Genomic DNA, 25,664 nt, shown 5'->3' with positions numbered 1-25,664 from the left:
TGTTTTTGTTAAATATTTTAATGTAAAAAAATATCTCGATGACTTACTGAAAGTATTTATTATCTAAAAAACACAGTAATTAATCTAGTTTTTCTGTATTTATTAAAATAAAAAAACATTATAACAAGAATGGAAGGATTGTTTGGTCCTGAAAAAAAGTGTGACAAAAATTAAACAAATTAAAAAATCTTAATAAAAATTTATAATCGAGTTAAACAAAGAGTAATAAAAATAAAAATAAAAAGGTTTTTAAAAGTGTTAAAACAAAATAAAACTGACAGGTGCTATAGTTAGTACAGTGTAGCATGGTAGTCAGTGGCAACATTTTCATTACAAACTGATTCCACTTCGCTTATGTCGTCTTCTACCTCATCAAACCATTTCAAAAGAGTTTCCTCAGGGTCTTTATTCCCTTATTTGATGTTTTTTGACGAACTGGGGCACATTATGTGTAATGACGAACTGGGCACAAACACTAACACCCCGTCTATTAGACGGAAATCACACTTTGAGCCGAAATATCTTTCGAATAACAACCTGCCGCAAATTGCCGAATTCAATACTACTAAAGAACAACCCAACAAGTCATAAACGGGTGACCTTCAAAATTTTCTGGGAAGGGAAATATCCCACTTTCGAAAAGCGATGCCGTCTGAGGGACGGGGTGTTAGTACTTAAGGGTTAACACTTTTATGGACACGTCAGTCTCTGAGCTTCGTCGTGGATTCGGATGAACAATTTTCTAATTTTATTAAAATATTGTATGTAATAATTTTCATTTTGATGTGAGATAACTCACAATTTTATAAATTATTTTTACAAACTGTCATTTCTTTTACTACTCCATACAAGAACCACAGTGACATACACTGCTCAGCTTAAAATTTGGCCAAACTGGAATTGGCATTTGTTTTAGAAATGTTTCCAGGGAAGTGTAGGCAACTTTAGGAGAAACAGGAATATGTTGGCTGAGGTTTGTATAATAGAATTAATTGTTCTTCTTCACGTGCCATATGAAAATTATCCGACAGAAGGATGCGGTATGCGGTGAACGAGGCCATGGAAAAACGAGACCTCAGACCATAGATATAATAACCAATAGATTAGGCCAGCTCCGAAAAATAGCCTAACGCGAAGCAGTTCGGGTCGGTGGTCTATCTATATACTATCTATCTCTCTCTACCGGTGCTTAGCTTTCTCTCTCTAGCATATGATGGCTGCCGCCTCTGTGTCACTGTCGTTCCATTACTGCCACCTCTTGATACTTATAGATACGCTCATACTCGACGATAGACAAAGATAGCTAGACCACTGTACTTGATGCATTGAGTGGCATATAACTAGCCTGATCTATTGTTAACATGTTTTTGCCTCAGACACAGTATAATGCTAACGAATCAGTAGGGCCACTCTCGATTTTGACAGTTCCAATTTTGCAATCCACATCTAAGACAAAATATTGAATGAGCGATGATAACCAATCGCGACCAATCACGGCAAACTTAGGGTGCCGTTAACTGTCATTCATCAGCGCAAAAGACTAAAATTTTTGATGAATTCGGTGACACTAACATCAAAATGGAACATAGAGAACAAAGGATTTTACGCAGAGATGAGTGGAGACATTGATTAATTGACAGTTGTTGAATTCCTTACCTAAACGATTCAAATTTTGTAGATTTTAGCGATAGTCTCACCAAAATATCTTGATTTTGTCAGTGATTAGCATTAGTAATTTGGTGTTCAAGAAATTTATCAATTTTGATCGATATTATTGCGTCAATAACTTCTACTTCATTAATCTTTGCTTTTTGATAACTGAGCAACTCTTCGTCGTAAGATTTTTATAAACTTGTCTTTATTATTTAAATTTACACTGCAATCAAGATTAGTGAAAAGGTCTTTATTTCAATTTTACTAAATTTTACATATAAATTATTCAGTTTTAGTATTTTTGATCTTCCTAGAAGAACAAAACTTTTTACAGGTAATACATACAAGCGTAATTATAATACTAAAACTTAATAATATAAGAGCAATAACATCTAACAAAAAATACTTGTAGAATGGCATGTTAACAGCAGCTACCTTCAAATGAGGAGCTCCTTTATTTCGTATTACATACTCTATCCAGTAGACGGCTGTGTCCATTGGTCTGGAAATTCTGTCATGCATAAGTGATGACCTCATTTTGGCATTTTCTGTGTACCTGCAATATAAAAATTTATATACCATAGTTATACTATTTGAAAATAGTAGAAATTATTGCATAAGCAGACGATGTAGCTATCATTAGTAGGAGCAAGCCATGACTAATGGAAGCGTTCAAGGAAATTTATCCTGAATCATGAAAAAGAGGGCTTAACATAAACGAAAAAACGAAGTACATAACCGTCAAAAGAACACCTGACAATGAAAATAATACCTACCGCAATAGACAACTATATTATTAAAAGTGTGGATGCCTTCACATATCTGGGCACAGAAATCGATCAAAAGAATTCCGTTAGTACCGAAATTAATGCACGCATTTTCAGTGGAAATCATACACACTATGGCTAATAAAAGATTGATGACATCAAAATTATTAGACAATAGATCCAAAGTTACGATCTACAGAACATTACAACATTAATTAAATATTGAGAAATTGAATTTTCCAAGCATTCCCGAAAAATTACTGAACTTTTATGACAATCTTTGGATAATAAACGTGAAGAACATTGTGGACGAAGGAAGAGAAGATTTAGTACTCACTTTTTATTAGTTAATATTTCATTCAAGGCTTTACTTAAAGCTTCTTCGGTCATCGTGGAAAAAGTTACGGATACTCCATATCCTCCTGCGTTAGCTTTCGCTGCGTTCATTCTTTGATCACCAAATATGGGCAGAGTTAATACTGGAACACCGTAGTGTATTGTTTCTAAGTAACTTAGTAGACCTCCATGAGTGATAAATAACTTTACATTTGGATGAGCTGTAAAAAACAAAAATTCCTGTAGGTAGGTACTAATAAATAGTGCGGCCGATATGTGAAACAATTGCACATTTAACGATACAAGCATATAATTTGCACCACATATACTACACATATAAAGGTTCAAATTTAGATATGAGGCCATCTCATATTTTGTCTTTTACAAAAATGGCGGGCGTTCAAAATGGCGGCTATACTTATGTGTTTAATAGTACCATAACTTTTGAACGAAAAGTCCGATTTCAACCAAATTTGGTATATAGGTTTTCTTTTTGATTTACAAGAGGGATATGGTGAACCGGAAGAATCGGTTTACCAGAAGTTGTGTTTTTACTGGTTGTTTATGTAAATGTTTTTTTTTTCAATTTTTTCCCTCTGTATATATTAATTTTTCAAAAAGGTAATAGCGCAATTGAAAAGAGCGTAAAAATATTTTGTAGAAAATATTTTGAACTTATGTTAATTATCATTTAATAAATGCATAACGTATCATCACAAGTACCTATGTGTGGCAAATTCGTGCAAACATTATAAGAATTATTGTGCATTTAATGGTAGAAGCATATAATTTGGACCACATATACTACACACATCAAGGTTCAAATTTAGATATAAGGCCATCTCAGATTTTACCTTTTACAAAAATGGCGGGCATGCAAAATGGCGACTATACATATGTGACTTATAGCACGATAACTTTTGAACGAAAAGTCCGATTTCAACCAAATTTGTTATATAGATTCTTATTTTGATGTGTTAGACCAAGGTCTTGAACCGGAAGAATCGATTTACCAGAAGTTGTGTTTTTCTTGATTTTTATGTAAAAACATGTTTTTTTACCAATTTTTTCACCCTGTATATATTAATTTTTCAAAAAGCTAATACCGACGTTGAAAAGGGCGTAAAAATATTTTCTAGGAAATATTTTGAACTCGTTTAAGTTATATTAATTACCAATTATTAAATGCATAACGTATCTTAACATGTACCTATGAACCTATGTGCGGCGCATTCGTGCAAATAATATAAGAATTATTGTACATTTAATGGTAAAAGCATATAATTTGGACCACACACACTACACATACAAAGATTCAAATTTAGATATGAGGCCATCTCAGATTTCGTCTTTTACAAAAATGGCAGGCATTCAAAATGAATCTACCGCACATAGGTACATGTGAAGATACGTTATGCATTAATTAAATGGTAATTAACGTAACTAAAAAGTTCAAAATCTTTCCTAAAAAATATTTTTACACTATTTCCAATGGCGGTATTACCTTTTTGAAAAATTAATATATACAGGGTGAAAGAATTGAAAAAAACAACAACATATTTTTACATAAAAAACAGTAAAAACACAACTTCTGGTAAACCGATTCTTCCGGTTCAAGACCTCGATCTTATTCATCAAAAAAAGAAACTTGATACCAAATTTGGCTAAAATCAGACTTTTCGTTCAAAAGTTATCGTGCTATTAGTCACATATGTATAGCCGCCATTTTGAATGCTCGCCATTTTTGTAAAAGGCAAAATCTGAGATGGCCTCATATCTAAATTTGAACTTTTGTATGTATAGTATATGTTGTCCAAATTATATGACTCTACCATTAAAAGTACAATAATTCTTATAATATTTGCACGAATCTGCCACATATAGGTACATGTGAAGATACGTTATGCATTTATTAAATGGTAATTATAATTAACATATAATTAACAATAGTGGTATTACCATTTTGAAAAATTAATATATACAGGGTGAAAAAATTGAAAATAAATTATTTACATAATATAAAATAGTTTTACATAAAAAACCAGGAAAAACAAAACTTCTGGTAAAACGATTCTTCCAATTTATGGCATCGATCTTGTAAATCACAAAACGAACCTACGTACCAAATTTGGTTGAAATCGGACTTTTCATTCAAAAGATATCGTGCTATTAGTCATATATGTATAGTCGCCCATTTTGAATGACCGCCATTTTTGTAAAAGGCAAAATCTGAGATGGCCTCATATCTAAATTTGAACCTTTATTTGTGCAGTATATGTGGACCAAATTATACGCTTGTATCATTAAATGTGCAATTCTTATAATATGTTGCACGAATCTGCCGCACTATAAAATGAAAACTGTTATCTCTTATAATACATACTTAATATATTTCATATAATTGTCTAGTATTATTAAAATATGGTAAAATATGTGGAAAAATTATCTCTTCACATATTTTTAGGTTAAATTAAATATTTAAATATTAAATTTAAAAATTAAATATTAAATATTTAATTAAACTTGAATTAAAACATATCTTAATGCACCCATAAATTTTATGACGTCAAAAATAAATGGTACCGATATGATCCTGAGGAAATCAATAAAGTTCTACTCTACATTTAGTTCTTTTAAATTTGTAATGTTCTACAAGAAAGTGCTGTTTGCAAATAGAAAATAGCTAGGTACCTATATGTTTAGCAAAATAATTATTAAAGACAAATAACCTGCCAAAACGAGATATTTCTACCATCGTTAGATTAAAAACTCGACACGGAGAATATGAGGCACATCTGCACAAATTAGGAATAGTTAATTCATCAGTTTGCGTTTGTGATCAGATAATGTTTCGATTAGAGATTTGAATCATATTTTTTTTAATACAAAATTAACGAGAGATATATTATATAGACCAATTATATTACAATTTACGACAAACACAAGTGTATTTTCCAATTAGCATAGAATATCTACTAAGTTGTCATGAAATGGAAATATTTAAATTACTCATAAACTACTTGAAAGAAACAAATAAGTAGTCATTTAAATGAAATAGGTATTAATATAACAAAACTAATAAATTAAGTTAAAAATAAAATAAAAATCTGTGGCTAACGGACCTGCATCCAAGCCATCTTTTCTCTATCTCTCTCTCTCTCTCTCTCTCTCTCACACACACACAAAGACAAATAATTATCAGAAGGAAGAAAAGCAACAGCTTTTGCAAGTGTGGAGTTTTTACGGATGGTGTTGGAAGTAGGTGTTCATCATAGACAATAATTGTAAGAAAATTATTTTCTCTGCCCACAAATTCATCTATACTCGATTAATCTTGCTTTATTCATGTTTTTCATCTAAACCGAAAGGACTAACGGTCAAGAATATCCGAGAGTAAACCAATAGTTATTCGAGAAACCATTGAGATCGAAAACACCCTAATTATCTAAATAAAAGAGATAACCTTATAAAAGAGTAATTAAAATAACCTTATAAAAGAGTCACAATGTACAGTGCAACGACTGCAACTTCGTATTCATAAAAATAATCACCACGAACAGAATACCAGATGAATGGAGGAGAGCGATCATGCTGATGTTCTTCAGGAAGGCAGATAAGAAAGATCCCAATAATTATCGAGCAATAAATATTTTAAATACAACACTCAAATTGACAACAAGAATAATATCGCCAAAAATAAACGAACGAATAACTCTGCAAAAGGAGCAGCAATGAGTTCGGACAGGAAGATCATGCACGGATGCATTTTTGTAATAAGACAAATAAAAGACAAGTCGCTGGAATACAACAAACTAGCATAAAATGTATGAAACTGGCATTAGACAAGGAGATTCGCTGAGCCCATTAACATTTAATCTGATAATGGATGAAATCATAAAGAAAGTTAAAAAAGAACAGGATATAGAATGGGAGAAAAGGAAATAAAGATAAATATATGCTAAGCCGACGACGCCATAATAACAGCCGAAAATGAAGGTGACCTACAAAGATTAATTAAAGAATTTGTAGACACGGCGCTCATATAGGTTAATGGTTATCTCTATCTCAACAAACAAAAATAAATCGATAGTGCTATCAACGGAACCGAGACGACGTAAACTGGTCGTAAATAACAAAATAATAGAACAAGTGATGGAAAGGGAAAACTTGGGAATAAAGCTGTTAAGCTACGGAAAAGTGGAAGAAGTACAAGAACAAGTGAAAAAGGCGAACGGAGCAGCAGGATGTCTCAACAACACAATCTGGAGAAACAAATTCTTCACAACGGAAACGAAAACCGGGATAACAAGACCGATAATGATGTACACAGCGGAAACAAGAGCAGATACGGCGAAAACAAAAAGACTGCTGTAAACAGCAGAAATTAAAGTCTTACGAAAAATAACAAACCAAACTCTAAAAGACAGAGTAAGAAGTGAGGAAATACAAGGGAGATGTGGTATAGAGGAAATAAACAAAAGAAGAAAAATGGCATGGAATCGACACATAGAAAGAATGACAGAAAATGCCACACCCAAATGCCACATCGGTGAACTAGAACACCATTCACCATCGACGATATAAACGTAGTAGTACCGTACTACTACCAAAATGTACTACTACGTTTATATCGTCGATGGTGAATGGTGTTCTAGTTCACCGATGTGGCATTTGGGTGTGGCATTTTCTGTCATTCTTTCTATGTGTCCATTCCATGCCATTTTTCTTCTTTTGTTTATTTCCTCTATACCACATCTCCCTTGTATTTCCTCACTTTTTGCGTGCTGTATTCTTTGGTAGTACAGTGAACAGTGATGTCATAATATGACACATTATGTTAAATACTCTCATTCGTATTCTAATTATTTCAAATATATGAACATTTACTTACCTAATATATCCTGTTGTGGAAACCACTGTCTTATTACAATATTGTCAGCCTTTTCTGGAACGTCTTTACACCATTTTAAGAGAACCTGCAAATATTAGTTTGAATATCCTCACTACAGGTAGTGATGTAACGAATGTCATTTTTTAATATTCGCGAATACGAATGCGAATGCGAATATCTGCTACTGACATTCGCGAATGCGGATGCGAATGCGAATGTTCAGTTTTTTTTTTAATTTGTTTCTATTTTTGTAATGTTTCCTAAATTTTTAATGAAAAGTTAAGTGATATTTAGTGTAAATCAATCTGAATCTTAAGCTTTATTACATAATACCAAATAATAAAAAAAAAAGTGAAGGCTGATAATGTGATTATACAAGGTTAAGTTCTATCTATCTATTGCCCTTCATTTGTCCAAAGTTGAACGTAGGACTCCCCCTTACTTTTCCACTCTTCTCGGTTCAGTGCTAATGCTGTCGATCTGGTCGCTGCGTATCTCTTTAGGTCATTCGACCATCTCGTATGTGGTCTGCCCCTTCCTCTTTTGTAGTCCCAAGGTCTCCAGTGAGTTATCGCTTCATTCCATCTTCCATCTCTTTGTCTGCTGTTGTGTCCTGCATATTTCCATTTGAGAGTAGCTGCATGTTTGAGATTAAGTTACCTTTTCTTAATAAAAAAAGATCAGAAGTGAATAGATTTCGATTTTATTAACCTAATATTATCTTAAAATTATTTTTTTCTGGTTTTCATATTCGCAAAACATTCGCACAAATTTCGCGAATGCGGATGCGAATGCGAATATGCAAAAACATGCGAATATTCGCGAATGCGAATGCGAATACGAATATTCGTTACATCACTAACAGAGTAATAATGATTGCCGGTATAAACAGTCTCCCATACACTAGCCAACAGCTCCAAGTGGAGGAGGTAGTAAGTGGTAGGGCACCTTTTTGACCTGAGGTACAGAAATTTACAAAGTCGGATGAACTGTTTAGAACAACGTCATTAAAGATTCGCAAGGATATCCCTGGTAAAACTATTATGGCAATGAGAACTAAATACAAAATAGTGATCATGGGAATGAGAGCTGAAGATCCGATAAGGGTAGAGAGGACGAAGGCTCCCAGGACGTTAGAAGGCCAAATCCTTGTCAAACAAACAAAATGCAATTGCCCAACATGAAAATTGGTACACGGAACGTCAAAAGCATATTATATCAACGTGGTAAAGTGCATAATGTTCTTCAAGAAATTATCATATTGAAAGCAAATACACTGGAGTAAGAGAAACATGGTGGCATAACTCTGGATGATTTCCGACACATTTTGGTACATTACTCTGGAAGCACTGTCAACCACCACAGACATGGAGTCGCCATTCTATAAGAGACGTGAGAGAGATGTTTTCACAAGTCTGGATCTTTGAGTATATGAGGAGAATACGAAATACATGCTAGTAACCAAAAGTTCAAGACCAGGAGTTAGGTAGAACATAACTATTATTGACCACAACTTAGAAGTAGTAAAAGAGTGTGAATATCTGAGGGCGGTAATCATAGATGACAACCACATAGAAAAAGAGGTCTCAGCAAGGTTATCTGCAGGGAATATAGTATGATACAATTGATCCAAATAATGGCATAACCCAGACATCCAAAGTGAAAGTTATCCTCCAACACCAAATTGTTTTATATGGTCCACATAATGTTCAGAAAAAAGTCACACCATTTTGAGCTTCGGGTTTGGGGGGAGAGTGGGGAGAAATCGGTAAATTCGTAGTTTTTTTTAGGTTTTTCGTCAATATTTCTAAAACTATGCGGTTTAGCATGAACAACCTTCTATACAAAAATGTTCTACATTAAATTTGAAATAAAAAAAGGCCATATGCATAATCCTTCTAAAATGAACGGTTCCGAAGTTACGGAGGTAGTATAGTATAATTGGTCCAAAAAAAGGCCTAACCCAGACATCCAAAGTAAAAGTTTTCGTCCAACACCACATTGTTCTATATATGGTCCACATATTGTTCAGTAAAAAGTTACACCATTTTGAGCGTCCGGTTTGGGAGGGGAGATGGGGGAAAAGTCGGTAAATTAGTAGTTTTTTACGTTTTTCGTCAATATTTCTAAAACTATGATTTAGCGTAAACAATGTTATATACAAAAATGTTCTACATAAAATTTAAAACTATTAATATAAAACTCACCCCGAATTGTAAAACCAGTCAAAAAGAAGAAAATAGTGCAAATATTGCAGTTGGTGGTTTGCACTTACCTTGTACGGTAGTTTTCCTAAAGCATTAAATATTGCTGTAATTTGCTCTTTATTCATTTTAGCCGGATCAACATTAGAACCCAAACTGAAATAGACAATGCCTTAAAAGAAATAGGTATATAAATTAGTAAAGACGTGTTAAAAATAAAGTGAAAAATACTAGCTATTTTATACTAAATTAATAGTAAGTATTTAGAATCGGTATTATCGAGTAATGGGGAAATACATATACTCTGGGCTAATTAGCAAAATACAAGGAAAAGTTATTTACCAGCAATTTTATTGCTGGAATCGAATCTTATTATTGTATGTATTAATAATATAGGTATGAAAAGTCCGCAGATAGTGTGCTAATTTTTTTATAAACAAAATGGCGCCCGAAAATCGTGTTTTCTTCAATTTTTGCTCTATAACTCCAAAAATTTTAACTTTACACCAAAAACACTCAAATAAAAATTCACTGCAATTAAATTCTGCATAGAGGCGTGTTTTTCCCGATTCACTTCGATGAAAACTTTCCCCGGAAAAAGCGGGTTTTTCCAACAAAATCTTTAATTTTCAACTAAAATTTTAGATAAGTAATTGTTAATCGATAATTAAATAACTTGGTAACGTAAAAGCCCTTTTTGTATAGATTATAATTCCAGAAGCCGATGAAAATTGAATGAACAGTTTAGCAATAATTGAATTGTTAATTAAAAATTTACGGTCGCTATAATAACGACAATAATTATGATGCATAAGAATAACTTTATTTTTTTATAAAAAGATACTATACCTATCTATTGTACTTTACAGAATTGAAATTGGACTATCTAAGCGGCCTCAGGAATATTTTAAAGTTATAAACAATTTTTTGGCTTATAAACAAAGAGAATATCTCGGGAAATATTAAACTAAATTAAATAGTGAAAACGATATTCGAAACACAGCGGCAGGACGCTTCTTTTAAAAGAAAAACCTTTAATTATGACGAGTGGTTCCTGAGATACAACCGGTGAAATTTGACCGGAATTTACGGCAAAGATATAAACAATACGATCATAATTTTTAAACCATCACCTTTTTATTTTTGTCCTCTTTCTCCACACCAATTTTCATATCTTTGAAATACCCATAACATATATTATTATAATAAAAGCTATCGATAATACGTGTGAAAATTGCCAAAAATAGCAAAATTCCAATCAAAAATTAGGTTGGAGAAAATGTAACCATCAAAGTTCAAAATCGGTATACGTTAAAAAAATGCATTTTCTCGGCTTCCCATCAAACAATTTCCTTCATTCTTTTTTTGTTCCCTAATAACTCGAGTAGAGCCATCGAACTAACTCATTATTAAATGTCAAACTTGCTTTTGTTTTGTTATAATAGATTAATTTATTTATAAGAACAGAAAACTACATATTTTTTCCAGTTGTAGGCTTTTTTTTAGATAAACTTACTACAAGTGTACCTTTTCAAGTTAAAAACATAAATATTCTCACTTGAAAGCTGTATAATTGTTTAAACAATTTTTATTTAAACATTAAAATTTTGTGTTGTAATAAAAAATTAATTTATTATAACAAAACAAAAACAAGTCTGACATTTAATAATGCGTTAATTCGATGGCTCTACTCGAGTTACTTGGGAACAGAAAAAGAATGAAGGAAATTGCTCCACGGGAAGCCGAGAAAATGCATTTTTTTTAACGTATACCGATTTTGAACTTTGAAGGTTACATTTTCTCCAACCTAATTTTTGATTGGAATTTTGCTATTTTTGGCAATTTTCACACGTATTATCGATAGTTTTTATTATAATAATATATGTTATGAGTATTTGAAGGATATGAAAATTGGTGTGGAGAAAGAGGACAAAAATAAAAAGGTGATTGTTTGAAAATTATGATCCTATTCTTTATATCTTTATCGTAAATTCCGGTCAATTTTGACCGGTTTTATCTCAAGATCTCAGGATCATAATTAAACGTTTTTTCTTTTAGAAGCGTCCTGCCACTCTTTTTCGAATACCGTTTTTACAATTTAATTTAGTTTAATATTTACCGAGATATTCTATTTGTTTATAAGGCAAAAAATTCTTTATAATTTTAAAATATTCCTGAGGCCGCTTAAATAGTCCAATTTCAATTCTGTAAAGTACATCAGATAGGTATAGTGTCTTTTTATGAAAAAATCATAATTATTCTTATGCATCATAATTATTGTCGTTATTATAGCGGCCGTAAATTTCTAATTAACAATTCAATTGTTGCTAAACTTTTCATTCAATTTCCATCGGCTTCTGGAATTATAATCTATGCAAAAAGGGCTTTTACATTACCAAGTTATTTTAATTATTGATTAACAATTACTTATCTAAAAGTTTAGTTGAAAATTAAAGGTTTTGTTGGAAAAACCCGCTTTTTCCGGGGAAAGTTTTCGTCGAAGTAAATCGGAAAAAACACGTCTCTATGCAGAATTTAATTGCGGTGAATTTTTATTTGAGTATTTTTGGTGTAAAATTACAATCTTTGGAGTTATAGAGCAAAAATTGAAAAAAAAAACACGATTTTCGGGCGCCATTTTGTTTATAAAAAAAGTAGCACACTATCTGCGAACTTTGCATACCTATATTATTAATATATACAATCATAAGATTCGATTCCAGCAATAAAATTGCTGGTAAATAACTTTTCCCAAAAATGGCCTATTCTCCGATAACACTGGAGAACAATTTGAGACTTAATTTCTGTTGAGTTAGATTTCTTAGCTGTTTTCTATAGAATTAGGTATGCTGGTTTCAAAACTGTTTTTAGTTTTCTTCTATCACGTCAGGTTCGTTTTCTATGTGGGTGGGAGAAATGACGCGCTGATAACTGCAACTGGTCTAGACATGCCTGTTTCTGTTCAGTTAGGTCTGTTATACTCAGTTAATATTGTGGTAAAACGTTGTGTGTCGGTTAGCAGTATTTAGTATTTTGTTGCTGAAGTGTATAGAACTACTTAGTGTGTTTGAACTGAATCGTTTAATTATGGCTACCTCTGCTCCTACACGTCGTAAGTGCGAAAACAGGCCTTATTCGTTTTGTTATATATGTGGCAGTTTTACTGCAGGACAAACATCAGTACATTTGTCAGACAAGCATATTTTGCCTATTTCAAACTGAAACCTGGTGATCAAGATAAAGCATCGGAACCTCATAAGTGAGCTAGGGGCACTCAATGGGCACCTCAGTTTAAAAAGTTGACGTGATAGACAAAATCTGAGGTTATTCTCAGATTCAGACGCCAAAAATTAGTGAAAAACAAGTGTCAGATCTAACTCAACAAAAAGTGTGTTCCCCAGTGTAATCAGCCCAGACTAATACAGTATATTTAGAGTGGAGTGGATGAAATGGAAGAAGGTGAGTGATGTGTTGTCTGTGTACCAGAACTATTCAAATAAAATAAAAAGGCGAATTTTATTAACATGCCAAACTATGATATAGGAAACGATCTGTAGGAGGGTTAAAAAGAAAGAAGAACAACGAATTCATGTGGAGGAAATAAAAATATTTAGACAGATAAATGGAGTGACAAAAAGAGAGGCCTAAATAGTGAAACTTAAGTCAAAAAACAAAAATAACCATATTTATACAAAACCCTTATACAGATTGTTTGGTAAAGAATGGGCCATAGCTTAACCTTAGATTCTTGAGGTTAAAATAGGTCGATTTAAGTTAACTTACCTTAGTACAAAATTTGATAATAACCGAAATACAGGATGTCATAGCTAAACTTTTATTTTATTTATTTTTGAATATTTCCTGACAGACATGGGGCAACAACACGAAATTTGGTAAGTGGTGCTGGTATTGTACAATCTACTAAATTATGTTAAACAAACGTTTCTGGCTACTACCAGATGCGTACGACGGGGGAACGTGAATGGTTGATCCTTCCCAAATTCTATGCCACTGGCGGAATTGCTATTTTAGTGCAATTTTTTGATTCTCCAATACTTTCTATGTAAAAAACATACTCTTCGTTCGTAACAATATAGCCATTAGTTTTCAAGATATTTGAAGCTAAAAACAAAGGAGCATAATAATAAATTAATCAAAATAAGTGTACCTTTTCATTTTTAACTTCAAATATCTCGAAAACTAATGACTTTATCGTTACGAATGAAGAGTATATTATTTGTATAGAAAGTATTGGAGAATCTAAAAATTATGCTAAAATAGAAGTTTCATCAGTGGCGTAGAATTTGGGAAGGGCCAACCATTCACTTTCCACTGTCGTACGCCTCTGGTAGTAGCCAGAAACGATTATTTAACATAATTTAGTAGGGTGTACAGTGCCTACACTTTCTGACAAATATCACATGGCTATGTTAAATTATTTTAAAGTATTCTCTTTTTTATATAATTTATTCTTTATTTAAAACTTTAAGAACTATGTGTGCCCGGTACTATAAAACTATTTGACATATCCTTATGGTGCTTGGCAGAGAGTGTAGGTACTGTACACCCTACTAAACTGTGTTAAATAATCGTTTGTGGTTAATACCAAATACCAGAGGCGTACGACAGGGGAAAGTGAATGGTTGACCCTTCCCAAATTCTACGCCACTAATGAAACTGCTATTTTAGCATAATTTTTAGATTCTCCAATACTTTCTATGCAAATAATATACTCTTCATTCGTAACGATAAAGTCATTAGTTTTCGAGATATTTGAAGTTAAAAATGAAAAGGCACACTTATTTTGATTAATGTATTATGCTCCTTCCTTTTTAGCTTCAAATATCTCGAAAACTATTGGCTTTATCGTTACGAATGAAGAGTATGTTATTTACATAGAAAGTATTGGAGAATCAAAAAATTGCACTAAAATAGAAATTCCACCAGTGGCGTAGAATTTGGGAAGGGTCAACCATTCACGTTCCCCCGTCGTACGCCTCTGGTAGTAGCCAGAAATGTTTTTTTAACATAATTTAGTAGGGTGTATAGTACCAGCACCACTTACCAAATTTCGTGTTCTCGTCCCATGTCTGTCAGGAAATACATATTCAAAAATAAATAAAATAAAAGTAACTTTGATACCCTGTATTTCGGTTATTATCAACTTTTGTACTAATGGTCCAAGAGCTGTGAGACATTTTTGAGTAGGTATTTTAGGCAACCTGAAAATTTTAGAGGTGACTCTTCCATGATAGCGTAATACAAAAATGCCGGTCTGGCTGGATGGTAGCGGTTATTTTCCCCAAAAATCCCCCCCAAAGTTAAAAAAAGGGTACAAATTGTTATTACAAAAAATATCACTGACGTGACTTTAAGTAAATTTAAATATTCAAATATAAAGGAAATAAACAGGCCAGGCGATTTGAGGGCGATTTTAACTCTGCAAGATACTTGCATGGGCGCCCCAGGATTATTTTCAGGGGGTGCATCTGAACTTTAGAAGATTTCATCTTAATATGTACATACTGTTAACGAGTATAAAATATACAACTATACATGCATAGCTATGTACATTCCTTCCCGACAGGGAGGTGCAATTGTCATTTTGACAGGGTATTTTTTAATATTAAAAATAAATATTCTAAAAAAGACAGGATTTTTTTGGTGAAATCTTTCAACTGCGAGCTGATCAAACAAATTACACGTGCATGTAAATGAAAAGCGTTATAGGTAAGCAGCAGTGTGAGAAAGAGCGTATACCGATAGCTGTTTGCGTTCTCTGTTGTAGATGAGCGAGTCCGTTCGCTCGAGAAAAATAACGTGACCTGGCGATTCCCATGTTTTTGTGCCTCGAAAGGTTAGAATAATTATTATATATTATAGTTTTTTTAATAACTTTTTATTAATTTTGCAAATATAGTAGAAAAATACAAATTTATTAATATAAATATAGATAGGTACAGGTAGAAGAGTATAAACCTATAAACTAAATTAATTATGTGTCAGAATCTTGTATTTCTTCTTCAAACTACTCATCTGAGCTTAAATATTCATTATCTTCTTCTTCGTCAGACTCCCCTCGAGACCCAGATTCCTCTTCTACATGATCTGTAAATAGTTGTAATATGTATTTAGAATTAATTAGAAATTAATTAGTGACTAATTAATTGAGTTGCTACGTATTCTCTGTCCTTTTAAACGGAGTCGAAGCCTGGACAATCACGGGCGCACCTGAAAAATCTTGCCATTGTTGAGATGTGGTGTTATCGAATAATGTAAAAAATATCATGAATATACTCAGCTCGTGATATACTGAGTTTGTTATTTTTTATATTTAGATTACACTCCACTACTTTAAATTTTTCAACTAGGATAGGCATCGTCTTCCCTGTTCTCTTTTTTCTTGCATTTTTTCTTATATAACCAATCACATCACGTTTTTTATTTCTTAGTATATGATCAAAGTAGCTTATTTTTCTTTCCTTCATAGTGTTGAGTAGTTCTTTTGCCTTTTTCATCTTTCCTAATGTTTCCGTGTTTGTTACGTGTTGTGTCCATTATATTATTTACAATATTTGATAACACCACATCTTAACAATGGCAAGATTTTTTCAGATGCGCCCGTGATTGTCCAGGCTTCGACTCGGTATATCACTAATTAATTTTTAAATAATTCTAAATACATATTACAACTATTTACAGATCATGTAGAAGAGGAATCTGGGTCTCGAGGGGAGTCTGACGAAGAAGAAGAGAATGAATATTTAAGCTCAGATGAGTAGTTTGAAGAAGAAATACAAGATTCGGACACATAATTAATTTAGTTTATAGGTTTATACTCTTCTACCTGTACCTATCTATATTTATATTAATAAATTTGTATTTTTCTACTATATTTGCAAAATTAATAAAAAGTTATTTAAAAAACTAATATATAATAATTATTCTAACCTTTCGAGGCACAAAAACATGGCAATCGCCAGGTCACGTTATTTTACTCGAGCGAACGGACTCGCTCAGCTGCAACAGAGAACGCAAACAGCTATCGGTATATGATCTTTCTCACACTGCTGCTTACTTATAACGCTTTTCATTTACATGCACGTGTAATTTGTTTGATCAGCTGGTAGTTGGAAGATTTCACCAAAAAAATCCTGTCTTTTTAGAATATTTATTTCTAATATTAAAAAATACCCTGTCAAAATGACAATTGCACCTCCCTGTCGGGAAGGAATGTACATAGCTATGCATGCATAGTTGTATATTTTATACTCGTTAACAGTATGTATATATTAAGATGAAATCTCCTGAAGTTCAGATGCACCCCCTGAAAATAATCCTGGGGCGCCCATACAAGTATCTTGCAGAGTTAAAATCGCCCTCAAATCGCTTGGCCTGTTTATTTCCTTTATATTTGAATATTTAAATTTACTTAAAGTCACGTCAATGATATTTTTTTTAATAACAATTTGTACCCTTTTTTAACTTTGGGGGGGATTTTTGGGGAAAATAACCGCTACCCTCCAGCCAGACCGGCATTTTGGTATTCCGCTATCATGGAAGAATCCCCTGACAAATTTTCAGGTTGCCTAAAATACCTACTCAAAAATGTCTCACAGCTCTTATACTATAAGGTAAGTTAGCTTAAATCGACCTATTTTAACCTCAGGAATCTAAGATTAAGCTATAGCCCATTCTTTACCAAACACCCTGTATAACCAATGTTGACATGATCGGAGACATGGTCCATCTCCAAGGCAGATGAAAACCTTCTGCTTATATGGATCATGAGAGGAATATTCGGTGGCATCTGTGAAAATGGTGTTTGGACGAGGAGGTACAATTTACGAGGTATACCACAGATATAAACATATATTTGGTGGTAAAGACGTAGTATCTCTTATAAGAATATGAAGACTAAGATGGGCAGGACATCTAGTAAGATCACAGCAGAACAACCCTCCTAGAAGAATCCTTGTAACAACCTGTATGAAGTAGAAATAGGGGTAGGCCAAAACTCAGATGGAAGAATGGTGTAGATGAGGATGGGAGAAAAAGAGGCGCAGCAAGCTGGCAACGGTTGGCAATGGATAGGACTGACTGGCGTAATAGACTTGGGAAGGTCGACGTTTTTCATAAGGCTGTAGCAACATCGATGATGATGAAATAGTGAACAATGCAAAGAGAAATGATTTTAACAACCTCCAAAATTTTGAATCCAAGAATCGGTTACAAACTCCTTGTTTGTATAGTATTATAGTAGATATTAAAAGTTGTAAAATAATATAAAAAAGGTATGAAATTACCTTCTTTGGCATTGTCCATGATAACTTGCAAATCCTTAGGTAACTCTTTATTAGGCATGATATGCATACCCCCAACGTTTATCATATTTGGTACCAATGGTACTGGTTGGTTTAAACTCTCGTGGGAATTCAGCAAAACAAGAGACACGTTTGTCACTAATTCATCTAAACTTGGACTCCCAGGGAAATTTTGTCTTAATATTTCTTGTTGTGCGGGATAATAAGATATTTGTTGAGTTAGGATATGGGATAAGATTGCTATCGTATTCCTAAATCTTTGTAATAACGTCATATTTTCAGTGTAATCAAGATGTAGCTCTGGTATGTAAGATATTGGACTAGGACTGCCCACCAAAGGGTTAACCCAGTAATTTGCACCAACTGTACTAAAAACAATCACAGGTGCATCGTAATACCAACCTAATACTTTCAATGCATCGTTGCAAAATTGTTCGATAATAACTACGTCGAACTTTTGATCGGAGGCTAACAGTTTTTTAATTTTTTCATTTTCCAATATAGCTTTGGATAGCATATGTCCCGATTGGTATGCATTATATATTGTAAGTTCTGGAGAAACATGTTGTAAATCCAAAAAGTTAAAATCTTTGTTTGCTGAAAAATAAAAGTAATAAAAATATATTTTTTATTTTTAAAGGGGAAAAACAAAAAAATAATAATTATTTAAAGGTGTAAGAATTAAGTTTCTTTTTTTAATAGTACCTATGCACTGATATGTGCTTATACAAGGTGTTTCATTGGGAAACGGAAATACTTGACTGGTGACTAGAAGGTCACTGAGGCGGTTCTAGATATATATTGCCTCACCGATTTTTATAACCGAGTTACAGGGTGTTTTATCAATTTTGCCCATTTCTTTCTGGAAGCCATAACTTTAGAACCACAAATAAGTATGTCTCATTTAGAACCCAAGTGGTCCAACTACTAATCACGTTGATCACTAATCAAGAAAAATCCAGGTCCGGACGAAAAAAAATATAAACTCATTGTGACCTTAAACCAACACCTTGTATATTGACATTTTTATAATCCGTCTGCATATTTGAAAAGAGCGCACAAAATTAAGTTTAATGGTTGGCTTTAATTTTTTGGCCAGACAATTTAATGACTTAATTTTGAAATTTTTAAAAAGCAGGTATTATTAACTTTTAATAATAAATTATTAAAGTTAATGAGCAAATACTCATTTTAAAAATAATCAACACTTATTTACTACATTAGAACGACGCACTTACTAATCTTAAGAAAAATCCAGGTCCGGATTAACAAAAAAAAAAAAGTAATACTGGCCTTGAAACAACAGCCTGTATATTGAAATTTTCAAAATCCGTTTGATCATTTGAAGAGAGCACAAAGAACTATTTATTACTAAAAGTTAATAATAGCTGCTTTTTTATCTCAGTGTTCTAAAAAATTTCAATATATTTAATTTCAAATAGGGTCATTAAATTTTCTGCGCAAAAAATTAAAGCGAACCTATAAACTCATTTTTTTGTGCTCTTTTCAAATGCCCAAACGGATTTTGAAAATTTCAATATACAGGGTGTTGTTTCAAGGTCATGATTACTTTATGTTTTTTTTTTCTTAATCCGGACCTGGATTTTTCTTGTAATTAGTAAGTGAGTCATTCTAATGTAGTAAATAAGTATTGATTTTATTTTAAAAATGAGTATTTCTTCATTAACTTTATAAAAATTAATTAATACCTACTTTTTATCTCAGAATTCTTAAAAATTTCAATAAAAGTTTAAAATTCAAGTCATAAATTGTCTGGCCAAAAAATTGAACTTAGTTTTGAAGCGAACCATTGAACTTAGTTTTTTGTGCGCTTTTCAAATATGCAAACGGATTTTGCAATTTTATGGTTTCGATTCTAAATGAGAATGTATTGTGTACCAAAAAATATACAGTGTGGTTCTAAAGTTATGGGTCCAGAAAGAAATGGGCAAAACCAATAAAACACATTGTAACTCGGTTATAAAAATCGGTGAGGCAATAAATGTAGTATATCTAGAACCGCCTCAGTGACCTCTAGTCACCATTCAAGTATTACCGTTTCCCAATGAAACACTCTGTATACTCATATACAGGGTGAGGCAGATAAAGGGCCTATTAGAAATATCTCCAGAACTAAAGGTAAGAGAATAATGAAAATTGGAATACAGAAGTTTTGAGGTGTGAACTATTTAATGAAAATATTTTGGGCTCTTTGCTACTTCCGGTTATACCGGAAGTTGATTGTAACTTCGTTTTTTTAAATGGGATACCTTGTATATTTTTACATTTTTGGATTTTCCTCGATTTCTTCTTTCTTAAAATATAAGATTTTGTAATATTATACAGGGCAGTTTAAAAGATAATTACGTTTTCTTAATAATTTCGTAGCAAACTTCACACCCTGTAGAATTGTAGTAGTTTAACATAATAAACTCTATTTATGTTCAAATGATTTCTAATATAGTACTGTTGTTAAAAACTATTGGTATAGTTAAATTTTTCATTTCAGTATGCAGGGTTGGTCGAAACTCGGAATGAGTATTTTCTGAGTTTTATTAAATGTAACACCCTGTATTTTAGTATTTTAGTGAAATGTTATTTTATGGTACTTTTTAATTTCTTAAGCATTCCCTATACCTAACTGCTTTAATTTGTGAGTTATTGGTGATTCAAGCTAAACATTAATTGCGACACAAAATACGTGAAATTTTATTAGGTTAGCCGTGAAAATACACATTCAATCACAAATAATTTTTCGGAAATAAATACGTATTAATCTAGATTGATACTTAAAATTGCCAATAATGGTTGAGCTATCAAAATACCTATGTAGTTAAAATTGTTGGTGCGATTAACAATTAAGCACAAATTAAAGCAGTTAGGTATAGGGAATGGTTAAGAAGTAAAAAAGTACCATAAAATATCATTCATTACAATACTAAAATATAGGGTGTTCCATTTAAGAAAACTCAGAAAATACTCATCTCGAGTTTCGACCCACCCTGTATACTAAAATTAAAAATTTAGCTGTACTAATAATTCTTAAAAATAGTAGACTATATTAATAATCATTTGAACATAAATAGGTATTTTGATGTCAAACTACTACAATTCTACAAGGTGTGAAAATTGCTATGAAATGAATAAAAAAACGTAAATATCTTTTAAACTACCCTGTATAATATTACAAAACCTCATATTTTAGCAAAGAAGAAATCAAGAAGAATCCAAGAACGTAAAAATATACAGAGTGTCACATTAAAAAAAAAAACGAAGTTACAATCAACTTCCGGTATAACAGGAATTAGCAAGGAGACCAAAATATTTTCATTAAATAGTTCACACCTCAAAATCCCTGTATTCCAATTTTCATGATCTTCTTACCTTTAGTTCTCGAGATATTTCTAATAAGCCATTTATCTGCCTCACCATATATACTTATGTACTGATAATATGTTTTGCTTAAAGCAGATCATATAAAAGAAAACAACAAATAACCAAGAAATACCCACAAAAATATTGGTCTGCAAAAGATCTACGATAGGGTGGCATTAACAAAACTTGTGAAAGTAAAATATTGAAAAAATTGAGTGGAGTGACTGCAGATAGCAATTGATTGAATCCCCGTCGCATAGCGATGGGCAAAATCACTATACAGCGTTTCACGTTAAAAATAGAACGTTGCTTAGATAGGACAATGTATTTCATATGGTCGATAGAAGCGCGCCGATGCCACGCCGTACTGATTAGAATGAATCGTATATCGGCAGCCCAGTAGCGACCCGTGCCTGAGAGGCTTGGCAACACTGATATCCATAAGCACAATGTTCCCTTCTTAACGTGAAACAAAGTACAGTCATTAATAAAAGTTAATGAAACAACAAACAAAAAAGACTTGTGAATAAGAAAGTCTAGTATTAGTGAATTATATTACCTTTAATTAGTCCAAGTTACTTACAGTAGTATATATCGTCCAAAACCACATTCGTGTAAGTTCCTCCTAATGGTGGGCTTTTTTCTTCAAAACAGGCTACCATGGTAATATCATGTCCTGCCGCAACCAATTGTTTAGCCATGGCAGTCCCTAAAATAAAGTGACTTTTTGCTGGCATGGGAAACACAAATAAAATGTTGTATCCATTTGCCACCGGGCCGAAGAAGAATATAACTGATAAACTATAAATTAAAAATCGTCCTTCGCTCATATTGCTGGTGTATATCAACTGAAACTTTCGATGAGGTGTAACACCGTAGTCCATGCCGTAGTATTAATGTTTTCGTAGATAACCGCAATTTTGTAAATTTTTTAGTTATTTATCAATTAAAGCGCGTAAACTGTAATATATTAGGATAAGTACCTAATTCATATGTATTTATTTCTTTACGATAATAAGACTTGATGCATAACTAAAATACAGACATTTTAATGTTAAAAGATATAGCCATACATATTAACATTTAATTGTAATTATTAACACAATTATATACAAAATGTAAAACGAATGTTTACGCCGGTTTTCCACTAGATGGACAAAACAGAAACAAAACACAAACTCTTGTCGGATAAAACAAAACTGTAACTTTCCGCCAACTTTTAGAAGACTGGCGTATTTTGCCACAGTTGGAGTAGTAGCAGAGAGTTTATTAACCTGCGCTGGAATAAATGTTTAAATCTACCTCCTTATTCTTCTTTGATAATGCTCCAACAACTGATAAAACCGACACTGAAATAGAAGAGTTCTACGGAGACCTACAAGGATTGATGCAGCTTACAAAAAAGCACGAAATAACTATAATAATGGGAGACCTCAATGCGAAAGTGGAAAAAGGTAGATCTGAGAATATCATTGGAGAACATGGATTAGGTCAGCGAAATGAAAGAGGCGATACTGTTTCAATTTTGCCAAGAACAGAATATTACTATTATGAATACATGGTTCAAATTACCTGCGCGCAGACTATACACATGGAAATCGCCACAAGACAATGATAAAAATTGCGTCAGAAACCAAATAGATTACATCATAATCAACCAGAGATACCGAAATAGCATACAAAGCGCAAAAACTTACCCCGGTGCAGATTTCCCTTCCGACCATACCTTGCTTGTCGCTAAATTTAAAAATGCATTAAAAAGCATCAAAAGAAAGAAGAGAGAACAGACATCAGACATGAGCTTACTCAAGAACGTAGAAACAAAACAGAAGATATCACAAGAACTTAACCACAAATGTCGAGAACTTAAAAACAGACAAAAGAAAACTGATTTATCAGAAGAATCCGACGACTTCAACCAAATATGGAGAGAACTTAAGACTGTATTTCTAAAAGCTGAAGACCACCTTAAACCCACAAATCAAAGAGGCAAGAAACCATGGATAACTAATGAAATATTAGAAATGATGAATGTGAGACGACAACACAAGAACAAAGACTAGAATAAATATAAAGAAATACAAAGATTAATAAAAAAAATGACAGTGGAAGCAAAAGAAAAGTGGCTTGCAGAAACTTGCGAAGAGATAGAAGACCTACAGAATAAACATGATGATAGACTTCTCCATAAGAAAATTAAAGAAATGTGTGGGATCAGAAACGCTCGGCAGACTGGCACAATAACAAGCACGGATGATATAGTCCTGACCACAATAGAAGAAATAAGCGTTGAATGGCGAACATACATACAAAACCTATTCTCAGACAATAGAACAATAAATATTGTTTTAATTTTAATTACTGGTAGTTGCTGAATTTTCATTAGGTACCTACTGATTTTTACCCGAATTCGATAATTATGTTAATTATTTCTTATTAGGAACCAGCAGACCATAAACAAGGATTTTCATATTGCCTGGAACGTTAAATTTGCATAAAAAAATATCACAAAGTAATTTTAGTGAGTTATCAACATCGCCATTTGGGCTTATCAGAATTTTTTAATTTTAAAAATGTTAAATTTAATATCAATGAGGCGTTTTTGTATTAGCAAAAAATACTTATCTCTGAAATGATTAAAAATGGCTTAATCATTTTGCTTGACAAAATTAGACAAATACTATTACAAACACGGCTGACTATTTAACCTTGATACGTTTTTAAATTTGAAAATAAATAGGTACAGTTAACCGCAAAAGTTTTGCACCACCAAAAATTTTACTCATTTTGATGGTTGATTTTCTCGTGAAACGATTCCACTAATTTTTTTTATTATTTTAGATTTTTTCTTTGGCGATTTACACTATGGCAGAGGTTCCCAACCAGTGTGCCGCGGCACACTGGTGTGCCCCGAAGACCCTGTAGGTGTGCCGCACATAAATTCACATAACAATACATTATGATTATACTCATTATAGAGATTATTTACCCAAGTGTGCTGTGGCTGAACAAGTTTTTAAGTTAGTGTGCCTCAAACTAAAAAAGGTTGGGAACCGCTGCACTATGGGCCCGGATAGCTCAGGCGGTAGTTGTTTGACTTCCATGCAGGTAGGCTGGGGTTCGATTCCCAGCGCAGGCGAGAACATCTACAGCGTATTTCAGACATGAGATTCAGTGCACGAAAGACCCCTCCAATACAAACTAAATGATAATCTTCTTGACAACGTTGCCGTTTTTCACGGCATCGGCCGATAAAGGTAGTATTAGACAGGTACTTGTAGAGGATTATAGCTGTTAACTGCTGTGGAATACTGAAGGAGGATTTATTTATGATACTTTACAGAATGGCAAACCAGCTTGCAGTATACAACCGTACTGATTCTAACGTTTGAAACAGAGTGTAAACATTTTAAAAATGTCTATAGGTTCCAGATCGACTCAGCCTGAATAAAATGAGTACCTTGGGTAAAACCAGGGGTAATAATAGGCGGTTGAAGCGTAGCACTCGCCCTGTTATCTTCTTTGTATACCGTAGGCCCTGGAGAGATATCCCAGACAGACTACCCTATAATTCCAAATCCGCGTTAGCGGTATAAAACGGGAGACTATTATTATTATAATTTTCACTATTGGGAAAACGTTTAGTCAAACTTCTCTTTTAGGCTTATACCGGCTGAAAGAAAGGACATTTTCTTTCCCTGTAGGGAGGACAAGGTACAAGGGTGGGTATACATTTGAAATCATGTAGCATGTAGTAGTTATGTTTTGTGAACATTTTCTTTTTAATTTTCCTGATATCTCAAAAACAAACGAAATAGACGGTTTAGGTATGCTGAATATTTAGCGGGCTATTTGTAGCCCAGTCATCTTGCCATGTAAAATCATGGCAAGTTTAATTGTATTCTTAATATTAGGTATCGAGAATGTTCTGTATAAATCTGGAAGCCCCAATTAAAACAAAGAGTTTTTCAATTTAAAAAAATTTATATTATTTTTCTGCACAACTGATGAAAAATATAATTAAAATACAAATACACTCTACATCACTATTTTACATTTTCCTATAGACAACTTTGTGAATAATGTCAGTGTCACTAGCTCGCACTCAAAAATG

General features: G+C 32.8%; 1 protein-coding gene across 1 annotated transcript; it reads right to left on the bottom strand.

Annotated features, from left to right (window-relative positions):
- Positions 1-1,888: 1,888 nt before the first annotated feature.
- LOC114325819 (UDP-glycosyltransferase UGT5-like) lies at positions 1,889-22,631 on the bottom strand. Its single transcript, XM_028273949.2, has 6 exons — positions 22,134-22,631; positions 18,158-18,772; positions 9,923-10,023; positions 7,648-7,732; positions 2,758-2,977; positions 1,889-2,209 (listed from the first exon to the last, which is right to left on the bottom strand). The coding sequence occupies exons 1-6, from the start codon at positions 22,432-22,434 to the stop codon at positions 1,936-1,938; spliced, it is 1,596 nt and encodes a 531-aa protein (XP_028129750.1). The 5' UTR covers positions 22,435-22,631; the 3' UTR covers positions 1,889-1,935.
- Between the last annotated feature and the right edge of the window lie 3,033 nt (positions 22,632-25,664).

The sequence above is a fragment of the Diabrotica virgifera genome, chromosome 3 (genome assembly GCF_917563875.1).
Source record: "Diabrotica virgifera virgifera chromosome 3, PGI_DIABVI_V3a".
Classification (NCBI taxonomy): domain Eukaryota; kingdom Metazoa; phylum Arthropoda; class Insecta; order Coleoptera; family Chrysomelidae; genus Diabrotica; species Diabrotica virgifera.
The sequence above is the reverse complement of the archived record's forward strand: the minus strand, read 5'-3'. Positions and strand labels throughout refer to the sequence as shown.

Coding starts and splice junctions, on each gene's coding strand:
- LOC114325819 (XM_028273949.2), bottom strand. CDS start 22,434: ATGGACTACGGTGTTACACCTCATCGAAAGTTTCAGTTGATATACACC. Junction 10,024..18,157: donor CATGGACAATGCCAAAGAAG/GTAATTTCATAC, acceptor ATTTCTTTTAAG/GCATTGTCTATTTCAGTTTG. Junction 2,978..7,647: donor TCCACAACAGGATATATTAG/GTAAGTAAATGT, acceptor TGTTTTTTACAG/CTCATCCAAATGTAAAGTTA.